The sequence below is a fragment of the Synchiropus splendidus genome, chromosome 4 (assembly GCF_027744825.2).
Source record: "Synchiropus splendidus isolate RoL2022-P1 chromosome 4, RoL_Sspl_1.0, whole genome shotgun sequence".
NCBI lineage: Eukaryota > Metazoa > Chordata > Actinopteri > Syngnathiformes > Callionymidae > Synchiropus > Synchiropus splendidus.
Window position 1 is genome coordinate 24,900,468 of NC_071337.1, and position 15,570 is coordinate 24,916,037.

Here is a 15,570-nt window from a genome sequence, read left to right on the forward strand (position 1 = left end):
TGTATTATTATTATATAATGTGGTGCTCTCTCTGCATTGTCGCCAGTTTTCTTTCAGTGCGTTGAATGACACAAAGATTGCTTGGTTTATCCATAGCTGTCACAGACTGAGCCTGATTGTTCTGATGGACTCCATATCATTATTGTTTTTTTACTGAAAATCGAGAATGAGACATCTCTGACAAGCAGCTGTCACTGCTGCCAAAGCACAATTGTGCTCTGCTGAAATTTGATTTGTGAAAAATTGTAGCGACTGATGCTATTGCTATTTGCAGAAAATACAGGCAAAAACAGTTTATCAGCCACAATAAGTCAATTTCCACAATTTAATGTGTTAATTGCAAAAAGCAAAACTCAAGTAACATTACTTTCCGTTTAAATCAGCCAATTTCGTCCACAAAATTATAGGGTCCTACTTCTTCTGTCTGTTAAAATATGTCAATAAGTGTTGAATGAAAGTTTCAGGAATACGCCACAGAACAGAATGACCACATTTAAATGGTGCCCTCAATACACCTAACCTCAACAATACTTGGTAGAATACACAATAAAATAATCAGATCAAATGAGAACAGCCGTATTACAAAAAAGGAAATGACTGGAAAACAACTAACCTCAAACTCCTATTTGGAGGGGATTATTGTCATTGGGAGAGGAATTCGATGTGTGCCAACACCTCTTCAAATATCAGATGCAACAACTGCAGAGCTATCCACTGATTCTTGGTTTGGCTTTCATACTTTGATCTACCCTTTTTGCCTGACACCAGCACTTCATCTTGTGATTTCACCATCATGTAGTCGTCGCATCATGATGAAGTGTAAAAGCATATGGACAGAACAGAGACTAATCCCATCCACTCCAGGACTGAGCCAGGGATAAGGCAATTTCAGACAAACCCACATAGAGGGACTCTGCTGTACTGAAAAAAAATGTGATTGATGCTGCTTTATGGCGTCATTAAAGCTAAAAGGAAGATGTCGACATCCAGTTATTTGATGAATCAGCTTTTTCAGAGGACGGGCGCTGCGTTCAAGGTCACTTTAATTGAGACATAAAACTGTGAACCAGCAGGCAGTGAGGGAAGAGTTGCGGGAGATTTGGGCATGCGTTCAGGAAGGGAGCTACAAAGTCAAATGTTAGTGTGGTCACAGCCTTTTAACCTAATCCTCTATAAAATAAAAATGTATACATAGAAATAAAAAAAATCTAAAATTAAAAAGGAATTTTCTTTTCTTTTTATTTGTATGACAAAGACAAAGTGAAATTCTTTATTTCACTTTCAAATTTGTTGCTGGGAAATATTCTAAAGGGTCTTTGCAGCTCCATGAAGGTCAACAACATCAGCAGCAAGGTGTGGAGCGGATGATGGATGGACCAGCTCACCCTCTTCAGCAGCCGGGCCGAGTCCTCGCTGATGTGTGTGAGACGGCTGATGACATTGTTCAGGTAGAGGTCACTCAGGGTGGCGTGGTCCTTGCTCTCCCTCCTCACCTGGAATTACAAACAGATGTCAGGTGTGCTCGCCGTCACTGTGACAAAGGGGAACTGACCTGATTCAGCAGCAGGTACCAACAGTTGACAGGGGAGAGCAGGTTCTGGTCCTTCCTGCAAGATGGACAAGAGAGTTGACCCGATTTGCTGATTACGATTAACACATTATTTTTGTTTTTATTATTTTGTTTTATTTATTTATTTATTATTTTGTTTTAAATTAATAATTCATGAAATTTATTTTTAAAGCACTGTATATGTCAATGAACAAAACATAGTGAACACAACGCAGAACACAACTGTACAGAGTCCACAACAAACAAAGCCATGTCTCTCCATGACAAAGTTCCATAAAGCTTCATAAATAACCGCAAAATATAATTTCACTAGCAGCCTGTGAAACCATAAGGCAGGCTGCCGCATACAATGTTTGGTCCAACTATAAATGCAATGATCCTGCCAGCATACAATCTTTCAATTCTTCATTTCAAATACGATGAAAGGGTTTATTTACTCTCTCATCTGTTATCAGGTGTTCCATCATGGCATGGGGTAATATCACATTGTACAACTGACAGTAGGTGTGCTTCCATCGTGAAATATTCCTCACATCAGCAAGATGCCAGCGACTTACTTACAATGCAAAAAATCTTCATTATATACAGAACATATCTACGTTTGTCTCACCAAAGTCGCATTGAAACTCCTTCATGTCATCGAAAACAAAGTGTGGAGACTTTCAAATGAATCTAGAATTCATGATGGGTGTACTGACTTGTACTGCTGATGGTCTTTCGTGCTGCGCGTCTTCGCCATGAACCTCTCAGCCAGCTTCTCCAGGTTTCGGGAGTATTCCGTTTCAATCTCTGACTTCTTCCTGAAGAAGTCCTGCAAGTCCTGAAGCAGCTGGACGCGCATCTCCGTCTGCTGTTCCAGGCACCGCTGCTGTTCCACCAACTGGGTCCGAACATCTGAACACAACACAGATGACCTTTGAAATATTGGCTTTCATTTCAATGGTTCATTCATATTTTAGTCATTTAAATCAATTCAGTGTGCGGACAATGTGTGAGCATCTGTGTAGCGATACAACTGTGCAGACTCCTACCAAGAGATTCAGCCAGAAGGCTCGCTGAAATATTTAACAGCCTAATATCTGAGGTTTATATGACAGTGAAAAGGAGAAATATTACTAAATAAAACCAAACATTCATGAAGAATAGGTGGAAGGATAATTCAAATGAAAGCAGAAATCAAGAATGAAATGATGATGATGAATCTGTTTCTGTTGTTCCTCAACTCCTAACCAGGATGTGTTGACCTCTGAGGACCATTCAGAGGCAGCAGCTCACATGCATTACTTCATTCACAGTCTGGCTGCTGGAGCGCTGACATTAGTTTAACAGCCACATTGATCTCTGCCACTGGTTTCCCAATAGGCAGGTTCCTCTTGGACTATAAAAAACTTTATTGCACTCCAGTTAATGTTAAAGAAGGGAAAGCAAATTACAGTTATTCACTTTAGTCCTTAAAGTCCTTTATGCCCAACAGAGGACGCTAAGGGATGGTAGGTGAGTGTGGTGCCCAGGAGTTCTGATGCCAGCCCTGCACTCGCCAACAATCCATCACAGGGTTAGTAATGAAACACCAACCAACAACCCTCAGTGTACCAACTCATTTTATACTCTCCACCAAGAGTTTATTCGTCTTCAGTTGTTGTCCTTCGCAACAACGTCCTGTTCACATTGGCTCAATGACACAATGTACTTGGTATAATGAGATAAAAAAAAAGCTATGGACACTGACATTGACATAATGAAAAACACACTTAGTGGCACATTTGTTCTTGTTTTATGAAAATAGTTCTGACCATTTAATTTTTGAATGAACAATCAAAAATTACATTCAGTGAGCAGAAGTGGATTCAGGAGGGTATTTTTTTTTATGAAGTCAGTCGACACCACAGCGTTTCACTCTGCTTTTCACAAGCCATCAACGGAAGTCTTTGTATTGTCTTTCTTCAGCATTTGTCCTCAGTTTCATGAATCTGTTTCAAACTAAATCACAATTGCAAAACAAGCACGTAGTGCCACTAATACAGCAGTGCATTATGGAGCTTGGCCAATCTTGCCCAACATAAAAACTGAGTTATAAAGCAGGCCCACACTACTGACACGTCTCTTACAGACATTTTCATTTTTGACTGGAAGATTGTCAAGTCATGTGGGTTAATGTCAGTCTAACTAGTTGTCTAAAATGTTGCTGTCAATAGATACAAGCTGTTCAGGCAAAAGGTATTTCAAAATATGTTTGTCTTCATCTCTGAGTCCCTCAGGTGGTATTTGCGAGTAAGTCCATGAAACGAAAAAAGTCTGAGGCCATGGTTCTCGACTGGAGTAAGGTGGTTTGCTCTCTCCGGGTAGGTGGAGAGTGGTGGAGTTTAAGTATCTCTGGGTCTTCTTCACGAGTGAGGGAAAAGGGGAGCGTGAGATTGATAAACGGGTTGATGCAGCAGCAGCAGTGATGCGGTCGCTGTATCGGACCGTCGTGGTGAAGAGGGAGCTGAGTCACAAGACGAAGCTCTCGATTTACCGATCAATCTACGTTCCCACCCTCACCTATGGTCACGAGCTTTGGGTAATGACCAAAAAGATGAGATCGCGGATACAAGCGGCTGAGATGAGTTTCCTCCGCAGGGTGGCTGGGCGCACCCTTAGAGATAGGGTGAGGAGTTCGGTCATCCGGGAGGAGCTCGGGGTGGAGCCGCTGCTCCTCCACATCGAGAGGAACCAGTTGAGGTGGCTCGGGCATCTGATCCGGATGCCCCCTGGACGCCTCCCTGGGGAGGTGTTCCGGACATGTCCTACCGGGAGGAGACCCCGGGGAAGACCCAGGACTCGCTGGAGAGATTATGTCTCCGGTCTGGCCTGGGAATGCCTCGGGATCCCCCGGGAAGAGCTGGAGGAGGTTTGTGCGGATTGGGAAGTTTGGGCTTCCCTGCTCCGAATGCTGCCTCCGTGACCCCACCCGGGATAAGCGACAGAAGAAGTCAAGTCAAGTCAAGTCAAGTCAAGTCAAGTCAAGTCAAGTCCAAGAAACGGAGTTGACCAGGTTCCCACTCATTTCATCATGAGGGCTGGTTATTTAAATGGTTGAATATCTACGTATTTGCACACCTCAAACCCAATTACCTCATGTTTGACTGATAAAAATGAGAATTGCCAATGTTGTTCCCCTAATGAGTTCATTAAGCTCTCTACCTCGTTAATCCCCCATTATTTATGAGGAGAACGGTCGTCCTTCGAGAAGTCACCTTGGACCTAATCCTCTGGCCAAAAAGAAAAAAAAGAGAAAAGAAGAAAAAAAAGCAGAGCGCACTTCTTTCACACACGCCTTCAATGGTGAAGCCCGGCTCCACGCTCCGCCGCTCCTGCCGGTTCTGAGCTGCGACTATCTGCAGCAGCAGAGGGAGGAAGCCAGGCGAGCGGCTACAGAATACACAATGATCACCCCACCTCTCCCTTTCACCATTCCTCAGGGAGCGTATCCACTCCACTACCTGTTGTCTTGGCAACCACACTCTGCGTGAACCATGTGATGAGGAAGGTGAAGACAACAGCTTGGATCTGCCGCATAAATCTCTACTTGTTCCACTGTCTGTCTTTGGGCTGCAATTCAGAGCCCTTTGACCTTTTGTGAGCCCCACCCGATGATCCCGATCCCAAATGTTGCTGACAACCTCCGACACAAATTGGCTCTCACGCAGACGCACGGCGAGAGACGTGCCTATCTATAGAAGTCCACAATCGGTGCAAGTCTGTCAAACACTTTTGCCAGTAGGCGGGCTGATTCTGCGGTTGTTAATTTAAAATGGCTGCCATCTTCATCTGGCTCTGTGTGATCCGCAACACTTTCATATCATCCAGCATCTGCTCCACTGCCCCCAAATGACAGTGTTTGTTATTGACTGGTAGGTGTAAATGCACATCGAAAATATTAGTTTACCTCCCAGCGGTGAGAGGTTTAATCACTCGTTTAAATTGGTGTTAAATCTCAGATGGGAAGTGTGTTACTATGGTAACAGTAGCATGTTTCGCACCATGTCAGATACAGGAGAACATGATGTGAGTGAGTCACAGAAATCCGTAAATGTTGACGATAAATTCAACACTCTTGTGTGGAACCTGAAATAACAGCGCACCTGAAAATGTTGAGGTCCAACTCTTGACCTAGGTGGCAAGTCTGAAGACACGTCTCTCCCTGATGAACTACGATCTAATTTCTGAAACACTATTCACATAGATTTGTTGCAGAACTTGAAAATATTTGGTAAGAATTAAAAAGGGAGTAGAAATCCCTGCAGCCGCCACCAGAAAATTGAAAACTGCCATATTGGTATGTAAGATTTTGTGATCATAAAAGGCACAATAAGGCCCCTTTCATGACATTAAACTGCAGTGAGAAAAATTAATGGTATTGAATGGAGCAAATTATCATAGTATGTCCAGTATGTCCAAGCGCTATGAGCGCAGAGAAATACATATTCAGAGGACTCAACAGTCAGTTACTTCTCTCATGATAGACCAATGGTCACATGCTAGTTGGTTTCAGATTTATTTGTATAAAACATCTTTGAACTCACATTGATGCCTATAAACAAGTTCATTCAAAAAATGTGAGCATTAGCTCCATATTTCTGGAGTCATTTGCTGCATCAGAGCTAGTGGTCATATTAAGGGCATTACTATTTCAATATGTGTCCTATCACACTTAAGTATTTTTTAAAATATATAATGTATGTTCCTCCAATTAAACATATATATTTTTTATATAACTAGTGTCTCATTATTGCTATTGTCCACAGGAAACTGTTTTCTTTGGTCAACATGACGAATATAGAGAATTGCGGTTCAGAGACAGAGCAAACAAACCCAGACAGCGTTTTAGGAAGACGTGAAACACACAACTCACTACGTGGTCAGTTAAAATGCTCAGCCATTGACTAGTGGTCTACTTAAACATTTAAGAATGACCAATAGAACAACTCAACTCTACTCTGTCAGATGCTTTGTGGTTTTCCCTCTCTAATTCTGTCTGCCAATTTGATGCGCTGCTTCATTTCGGGTTCTGTTGGGCAGTCGCAGGACAGCAGAGCAAAGAGCTACACCAACTACGTATACATGTTAAGGGCCAGGTTTCCAGCTGCTGAGCGTAAAAAGCAGAGCACAGGTTGTCAGTCAATCGCATGGTGACCATTTCAATTCGATAAAAGTTCACGACTACGTTGATGCTGTTATGTTCTTACTGATTCTTTCTTTTGATTTTTGACAGACAGAATTATTATGCCAAGGAGGTTTTGTTTTCAATGGTGTTGGCTTGTTTATGTTGAAAATAATTTCATAAGTTATGGACAGATTTGGATGGAATTTTCAGTAAGTATCTGAAACAAGACAAGAAAGAAATGATTTCATTTTAGGTGTGAAAGATACTTGTGTTCTGGATGGACTGAAGCTGCTTGGCTGAGGTTTGTGCTCTCTCAGTGCTTTTCCAGTCAGGACGTGTAAGAACATCTATCTTACCATTCTTCTTTCATGCAAGGCAAACTGAATAATGTAGTCTTTTTAATCCTATAGTGCTCCAGCAGTTCACGAAAGCATTGTGCACTGACACTTCAATTGAGAGTAATGTAAACAAACCCAGAGTTGCCTTTGTTTCTTGATTTAAACATTCTCTGTCTGTGAGGCAGTAGTACTAACCGCCAACTTACAAAACACATCACCACGTTCCTGTTTACCATTTTCCTTAAAATAATGTGTCCCAGCCTAATGGAGCGAAAGCTACACCAGATGAGGACCAAGATGATGAGCAACGAGCCTGGATGTCTGTGGGCATATAGTGAGGACAGTAATGCAACATATTCTTCCAGCATTCTGTCACGGACATGGAACAAGCAGATATCAGAAACATCAGTGATGTTCACGTACAAAGAGTCGGATTGATTCTGATCCAGATGGGAACAGTACACAGATGTAAACATGAGCGTAGACACACTGTTGGACAGAGGTCATTCACACTGAACCCGTGTTAGACAGAAAGCCAGAGACCAGGACGGCTGTCTGTCATATAAATACTTCTGATCTAACATCGGGGGATCAACATTTAAGTAGTAGATTTACCCTTACACAAGGCAAACATCCCCTCGGAGCACGTTTAAACTGGAGATTCGGCGCACTTTCCTTGTAAAGCTAGACTATATTCCTCGAGAGGGAATCCAGCAGCGACATCAAAGAGTACGGATCTGTAACTTCGGTGCCGACAAAATGATGCGAGACGTTTCTCTCAGCAGGAACATTCAGCAGATGCAGCGCTGTGGCTCAGGAATTTATTAAACCATTTAATATACATTTATCATGTCAAGGATTATGGCATCTAACTAATATCACCCGTGTGGCATTAAAAAGTAACAAGGAGGTTTGAAAAATGAGAGCACAGTGGAAAATAGTAATTAAATCCTACTAGTTCAGAATATCTTTCACGACATGTTTCAGTCACACGGCCAGATGCGCTGGTCTGCCAAATGAGAAACAACGGGGGGATGCTTTATGTGCGTGAACCCGAAAACCTCCACAAGAACACCAGCAATATCAAACACAAGTTAGCCCATTTCCAACCAGCCTTCAAGGTTTCAGTCCGTAACAAACAAATTGGTCGAGGTACAGTATTGACACTTTCTATTATTATAATCATTATTATTAGCCAAAATACACTGAACTCGATTGAAAATTAAGTTTAAGTGTGGACGACCAAGAGAAATGGGAGTATGTATCATGACTTATGTAGACCAGAGTTTGGGGAAAACAGGAAACAAAAACCCTTGTAGCAAAAAGGTGAGGATTTAATGCAGCTCTCCATGAATGACAGATGGTGGATTAAATGGATTATCAGTTGAGTGTACGACTGTCATTCGCAGCATTACAAGCTGTCTCCTCACTGAATGGAGTCTCTGAATAACATCCTGGTCCTCACACTCTTGCTGCAGAGAAGTTTCCAGATCCCCAAGGTCAATGATCTGTGGCTGATCTGAGAGAAGTTGGCCCAGGTAATTCCACAAGTATTCAGTGGGGGCAAAGCTGGCCTTGAAAGTCGAGCGGATGTTACTGTTTGCCAGACAAAACAGAGGGGAAACAATCAGAGTGGTTCTGTGACAGAAACTGATCCTACCCTGCACCACGATGCTGCTTACACCTGATGAAAACATTCATGCCTTTGGACGGTAGAAGCTAAAGTGTGTTTTATTCTTGGTGAGGGGAGGTAACTCAGGACTGGCCTGGACATTGGCGGTCTCTGTTGGTGCCACTGTCCGACGATACCTCATGATGGTGGAGTGATGGCGCCCAAACTGTCAGCCAATAATCCTGCCGGATTGTTGTTCTGGAATTTGCACACAACCTGTTTCCTCTGGTGACAATTGTTGCTAAACATATTCACTTACAAAAGTGCAAGCAGCAAGTTTTCAGAATTATATATAATATTGTGGGCTCCTCATGTAAGGCGCATGATGAATTATGTTGTTTTCATTGCAAATATATCCATGAGGTCTACAATGAATCTTTTCTGTTATGAACAGCACTGTCTAGAGTATGTTGTGTTTGGCAGCAACATTTCTGTTTTTAATATACCACCTAGAAATAGATCCGATCACCATATTTCAAATTTGCAGGTGTTGCATTTCAGCAACACCTGCCCTTCTATTTCCCCTCTCTTGTGGCTCTGTCTCTTTCTGTCTGCCTTAGAGCTGGGTATCGATTCTAATTTCAAGAATCGATTTGATTCCGATTCTCATGACTTAGAATCGATTATCACGATTCAATTCGATTCGATTCGATCCGATCCGATCTCGATTCAGGTTAGTATTTAAACCATTTTCTGAGCTGTTGCCTTAATCACATGACAAGTTAACGTATTAATACTAGTATCATATTGACATTCAACAGGAAATTAATGAAGGATTCATAGTAAATGATAATAAAGATCCAGACACAAAATGCCAAATGCTCATGGGACTGGTGCATTATTAGAAATATGACATTAAACATTCACCCAAAAGATGCTGCTGTTTAATACTAATGCATTTTTATTTTATTACCAAAATGTTGTGGCCCGGTGGATGGCTTGGATAGAAGCGCTGGGTGATGTCGCGTCACGTGACTCGTGAGGTGGGTCGTATTTCCGCTGCACTGCAACACTTCCAATAGCTCCATTAGGCATAACATGCTAATTGCTATGCTTTTGTCGAGCGCATTTTTGGTTTGGTCGCGTCTGAACGTTGCTAGTGTTGCCACTGTGAGGAGGCATGTTGTTTTGACTTTGGTGTTCCAGGTGCGCGCATGCGCACTTGACCCGGAGAATATGTGTTAAAACGTAAATTAATTAATCCGATCTTTGGACCTACGAATCGATTTTATGGAATTGATGTACGAATCGATTCAGAATCGGAAAATCGATTTTTTGAATACAGCACTAGTCTGCCTCACTGTCTTATAAGAAACATCTATTTAGTAAGGAGAGTTCTGATCGTCTCCATCGTCGCGCAGGGAAGGGAAACCATTTTACTCCATTGAAACACCCACGTGCCGACATCACCACGGAAGGCCGCGACAGAAGTGAGAATGGCTTGCCCACCTATCCATCTGTTTAATAACATAGTGTGACCTCTGCTCTGTGTTCATTTTGGGGCTAAAATGCGATCATGTCGATCTCAAGCTTAGCCACCCTCCAAAGAAAGCAATCACTGGACTCCAGTGCATCTGTAACACAACATTTTAGAAGATTCAGCTTCACTACCGTCTTCTTCTCTGCTCTCTATCATCAATTTTCACTTTATCTTTTTAATTATAATTTTTATTGAGAGGAGACACCATTACAGGATCTTATTTAGGCTTACAGAATAACACACTTTTCCCAAAATTGAGAGCAATCCATCCGCTCGCTTACAAAGCTGCTGAAGAATAATGAGGCGTCCTGTGGTCAAATTCACAAGGTATACTTACTGACTGCTTATGACACATTAAAGGCAAACATTGCTTTCTAAATTGTCGGACAGCCCCAGAACCATAATAATGTAATCTACAATTTATGCCCAGTAGATTGTTATATGCTGTACACACACTGAACTGTACACATGTACAGGCTTCACTGGGAAAGTGTCTTCATGGACCTTGAGGATCACGCACCTTGGACAACTCGGACATTGCCCTCTCACAGACAACAGGGGTTCCTTGGTGAGCTTCTCAAGAGCCAATGCTGTAGTGGCAACTTCATTTTACTGAAGTTCTGGTCCTGGTCATCTCATACACTACCAAGACAACATCAACTTCCTCATGTAGACTACGAATCAAATCCACTTTCTCCACTAGATTCAAGGTAAAACAAGTAAGAAGTAATGAACATTCGAGGATACTGTACGTCTGTCGTGTATTTGTGAATCTTGGATGATGAATGGTCTAAACTGTGACTCACTTGAGGACGTAATTATGTTGTCTGTAGATCATCCATTAATGAAATGCTAATCAGCTCAGTGGACAAGTGTCAGCTTGTCTAACAGACACAAATGCATTTTTTTAAAGCAAAGCAAGACAGCGAAACCACAGAGGAGGCTCGATTACATCAATGAAACATCTTTGGCTGGGATCTCAGTCAATGGAGAGAAAGGAGTCTGCTGAGCCTTCCTTCCAAAGCTGTGTGTGTGTGTGTGTGTGTCCTCGCAACACCCCCAAAAAGACAAGTAGATTCTTTGATCACAGAGGCTCTGTACAATGGAGCAAAAGACTGAAATGTGGGAAGACAAAACAGAATAGAGAGTTTGTCTGGTGAATACCTCGAGTGTGATTAAAACCTTTGTTGCGTCTGCCGGAAATGTGGGGCACCCAAGGTGAATATCATGGAAAACTATCCCACCTACACCCAGGTTTTTTTCTCAAACGTCTGTCTCATCACCGTTTAGCAGGATTCTCCTTGGGCTCTGTATTCGCTTAATTAATTTACTATTACACTTCAGTCCCCACGAGGGCACTGCTGGCTCAGCCAGGAAGAATAAGGGCTTTTTATGGGGCAAAAATAGTACTAATACATCCTAAAATAGTACACATGGAAACAGGAAATCTACCACGAGCCAATAATTGATTAATTTTTTTCAAATACAAATATTTTAATAAGGCGTCATGTGATTTGTCGCAAAGAAATTGAAAAACACAGATGAAATGTATGAAATTCTGAATTTAAACTGTCTGGAATAGGGGTGTCAAACTCATTCACACAAGGAGCCAACATGGCTAAGTCATCCTTGGCTGAAAATATGACACTTTGTTACCTACATAGCACATATGAAAACAAAGTAGATTGGAAGAGCAAAAGTCTGATCTTAGGACAGATATAGGCCTTATCTCAGGCAAAACAAGGAAAGACAAAAAAAACAAAATTATTATGATTGTTATTCATGAAGTAAACATTCACTCATTTCACTCCTCAGTACTGCCACTGTAGAAGTACAAATATTAATCCTGGTGTGACTCAAGCTTGTGTATGCCCTTTAACTGTTCTGTGAGGGGACTGTTCTACAAAGTACAGTTTTTGTAGATTATCAAACTTCCTATCTGACTTACTTCCTTTTAAATATAACAATTTAATTTCACATAGCTTGCAGGGAGCAATTCAAGAATGTACAAGACTTTTGAAGGGTGTTGAATATACAAACTCATCACACAAAGGATGAAATTTAAACCCAGTTGAAGTTGCTAACAGAATTAGTTACTGCTGGTGAATACATCATACTTTTTTTCCACCATCCTCTACTGTCCGTTCCGACGTTTTCTCTGTGTTGGGAAAATTTTCCGCTGTTTTGTCAGTATTGAATGCCATATCAGTACTACCTTCTCTAATCTTATTTACTTTACTTGAAACATTTAATAAAATTATATGTTGACACAAAATAGATATGTAAATATTTAGCCAACGTGACACACACTAGACTCAAAAGTCGTCTGCAAAGACGTACCTTACGTGCAAGTGCAAAACATTGTTTCAGCGAACCTCACAGCTCTGTTTTCCGTCGAACATTTCTATGGCCAATGTTGTTCTGTCTTTTCCCTACTTGTTTTGTGGTCCCGCTGTTTTGCAGCTATCTATCAAGGCTGGTTCATTTTATAGAAAGAAAAGTCGATGTTGTTGACACAACGCGGACCAGCATGAACGTCTACCGATCAGAAGAAGATTGATCAACGATCCAAGATTAGGAGACGGTCAATTTGTCCTCGGGCAGTTCGGCATATTCCCCAAACTCAAGCGGGTTGAGTGCTTTAAAAGAAGATCATTGCATGTACCGTATAATTAGACATAAGCTTACACCGAAGTCCAGGGTCTCACACTGATCCACAACAGGCCGCGGGTTATTGCTCCAAACAAACAAGCAGCACCAGACGGGCTTCAGACACCCAATCGAACTGTGGGATCTTGATTTGTCAGAACCAAAACCTGAAGTCCGAGTCACAGTTGATGAAAACAAAAACTATGCTGAATTTCATCTTCTTCTATGTGGCATATTCTGCAAAATTCGTAAATAATCACGTACATATTTTTGAAAAGCAAATACCTAAACAGAAATTTCTTCAATAATCACATGGCACAGGTGCATAATTCCCCTTCAACACTTGCACTGAAGGAGGTGGACTCCTTTATTCCAAATACAAACATCAAAGGATCCTGTTGGATATTCTAAGTGAAGGATTAACAGCCTCTCCTCCAGCACCCATCATCTTGAGTTGTGAAATGTTTTGTCTCATGCTGTGTTCAAATCTGTGGCGGTCGAACAGCAATTGATTACCTTCCTTTCCACCAAAACACTGGCGGCGCGGGTTGCTCTTTGATTTATCTCCCATCTCACCACAAACCCAAGCTCTCTCCGGGATTTTCAGTTTTGACACGGCGTAACGCCGCAATTGACTTTTTATTTTGATCCCGAGACGTCTGACCGGTCGTGACTTGGATGTGACTAATTCATTTCTCGCCCTCGGTCTTATCGCTCTAACTCCACACTTTAATAATGAGAAAAGGCTTTATCTGATAAATATAGATGTGTGGGAGGCGGTTCCCATGACGACCAGGTTCAAGGACACCGGGGCAGAGATGAGAGACTTAGTCATGAGGCAGTCTGTCCTGTGTGTGTGTGTGTCCACCTGTCCTGCAGGTGCACACATCTGCAGCAGGACGCTTCACCTCCCTCCCTCTCTGCTCATTTGAATTTCCTCATCAGGGCCATCCTCATCTCCATCAGACTGGGGAATGGATCCGAGTGCGCCGGCGCGTTATTGAGCGCACAAATATGTATCGTCAGCAGGTGCATAATTCAGCTCGCCACCTTTTACCGCCCGGACCGCCTCACCTCAGCCGGCCAGACCCCACCTCCTCCCGTATACATTTCTCATCGCCTCCTGCGTCCACCAATCAGGAGCCAGAGGAAGGAGGCAGACTTGGAGAGCACATAGTTACAACAGCAGATCCATAGGTTTGAGCCCGGCGGGAGGGCCGGCGGGTTTCTATCAGAGCGGTCATTTCAATGCAGGGCATCCCTTGTGTTTGGCAGGGAGCCAGAGCAAAGGCCACGGCCCATTCAATCACAGGCCGGCGTGAGTCTGTACTTCATCAAACCGGTGTGAGCGGAGCTCCACTCTGAAGCAGGAAATGAGTGAATAAAGCAGATAGTTTGACTTTGCGTGCAGACATATTTTTTTCCTGGGTGGACAAGACAGAGGAGCTGCCAGCGAGCGTGATGGAGTGGGCGGAGGTGAGGAGTGGAAGTGTGAGGAGCCATGTGGAGATGGATGACAGAGAGATTCATCTTTCAAAAAGGGGGGATTCAGACTGGCATTTGTGCAGAAGACGGCATTTGAGCATGTGACACATTCTTTCTATTCAAAGGTCATGTGTCTTGCCCCATCTGGTGCAGGGGAAGAGGAGGAGATACCCCACCAACTATTTTACTCCACGGGGGGGACCACACACACTGCTGCAATCAGATGAATGGATGACGGTATATGAACCCCCCACCCCCCCAATCTGCCTCAGGCGCCATGCAGCACTCAGAATGAACCCGCAAATCCTGACACACACCCAGATGCGCGGCAGACAGGTGTGCGCGCGACTGCTGCTCATTCATAACAACATCCAGCCACGTCTCTCACCTTTGACTTGGCTCTCGTATTCAGCGAGGATTTCTTTGTCTTTCTTGCTTTTGTTGGAGTTTGACATGTCGCCGGGCTGGACGGCCACCGCTGGCCAGGTGGAGAGGAGCGTCAAAATCAAGAGGTCTTCTATAAAGTGCCCGTCCCTCCGCCGGAGGCTTCGCCCGCTGCTGACATGCTCGATAGATCCATGCAGTGCCGCTGCAGCAGCCGGTAGTGGCCCCGCACCTCCACGCTGAGGCGCGAGGGAGGAGAAGGAGGGAGGGAGGGAGAGAGGAGGTGCGTGGAAAATCACGCGCACTCGCTGAGGACACGCTGTGGACGCGTGGAAGATGGCGACAGTGCGCGCGGGCGCAATTGTAGAACCGCACCGACAGCAGACGATTCGCCTGCACGTGACCGACCCCTGACACCGAGATGACCCCCACACGCGCACCTCTGTCGCCACGTGCACGTGCGCTAACATGAATAACTGCTAAATGAAGCGCGTGAGGGATGGGTGTGTTCGTCCCAGGGGCGGGGTTACACATTTGATTGACAGCCCAAGTCACCGCTGAGGACGGAATCTTGTCATCTCAGAACTGCATCAGTGTGTTCCTGATGGCACTTTGTAGCGCGCTTATATTGACACACAACACATACCACGACAGAGTGATTATAGCGGAAATCAAACATCGCGCCAGACTTGGACGTTTTGACAATCACAAACAACCTTCAATTGTAAAATCGCTGCAACTTTCAGGCCAGTAAACATATAATATCAAATGAACAATTGCGTTTTTAGAATTCAAACGCAGTAACAGTTTACTTGTGCTATATTCGTTCCAAATATGTACAAAAAT

At 43.3% G+C, this 15,570-nt stretch overlaps 1 protein-coding gene across 3 annotated transcripts in view; it reads right to left on the reverse strand.

The window, feature by feature from the left end:
- LOC128756988 (SLIT-ROBO Rho GTPase-activating protein 1-like) overlaps positions 1-14,975 on the reverse strand; it is a 32,574-nt gene extending 17,599 nt beyond the window's left edge. For 2 of the 3 annotated variants that reach the window (XM_053861918.1, XM_053861917.1), the window contains exons 1-4: positions 14,729-14,975; positions 2,269-2,464; positions 1,553-1,607; positions 1,386-1,493 (exon numbers count right to left, since the gene is read on the reverse strand). In XM_053861918.1, the coding sequence (XP_053717893.1) occupies positions 1,386-1,493; positions 1,553-1,607; positions 2,269-2,464; positions 14,729-14,795 (426 nt within the window). In that variant the 5' untranslated portion in view covers positions 14,796-14,975. Of the gene's footprint in view, positions 1-613; positions 821-1,385; positions 1,494-1,552; positions 1,608-2,268; positions 2,465-14,728 lie in introns of those variants that run through there. The other variant, XM_053861919.1, reaches the window with a different exon arrangement.
- Positions 14,976-15,570: the final 595 nt, after the last annotated feature.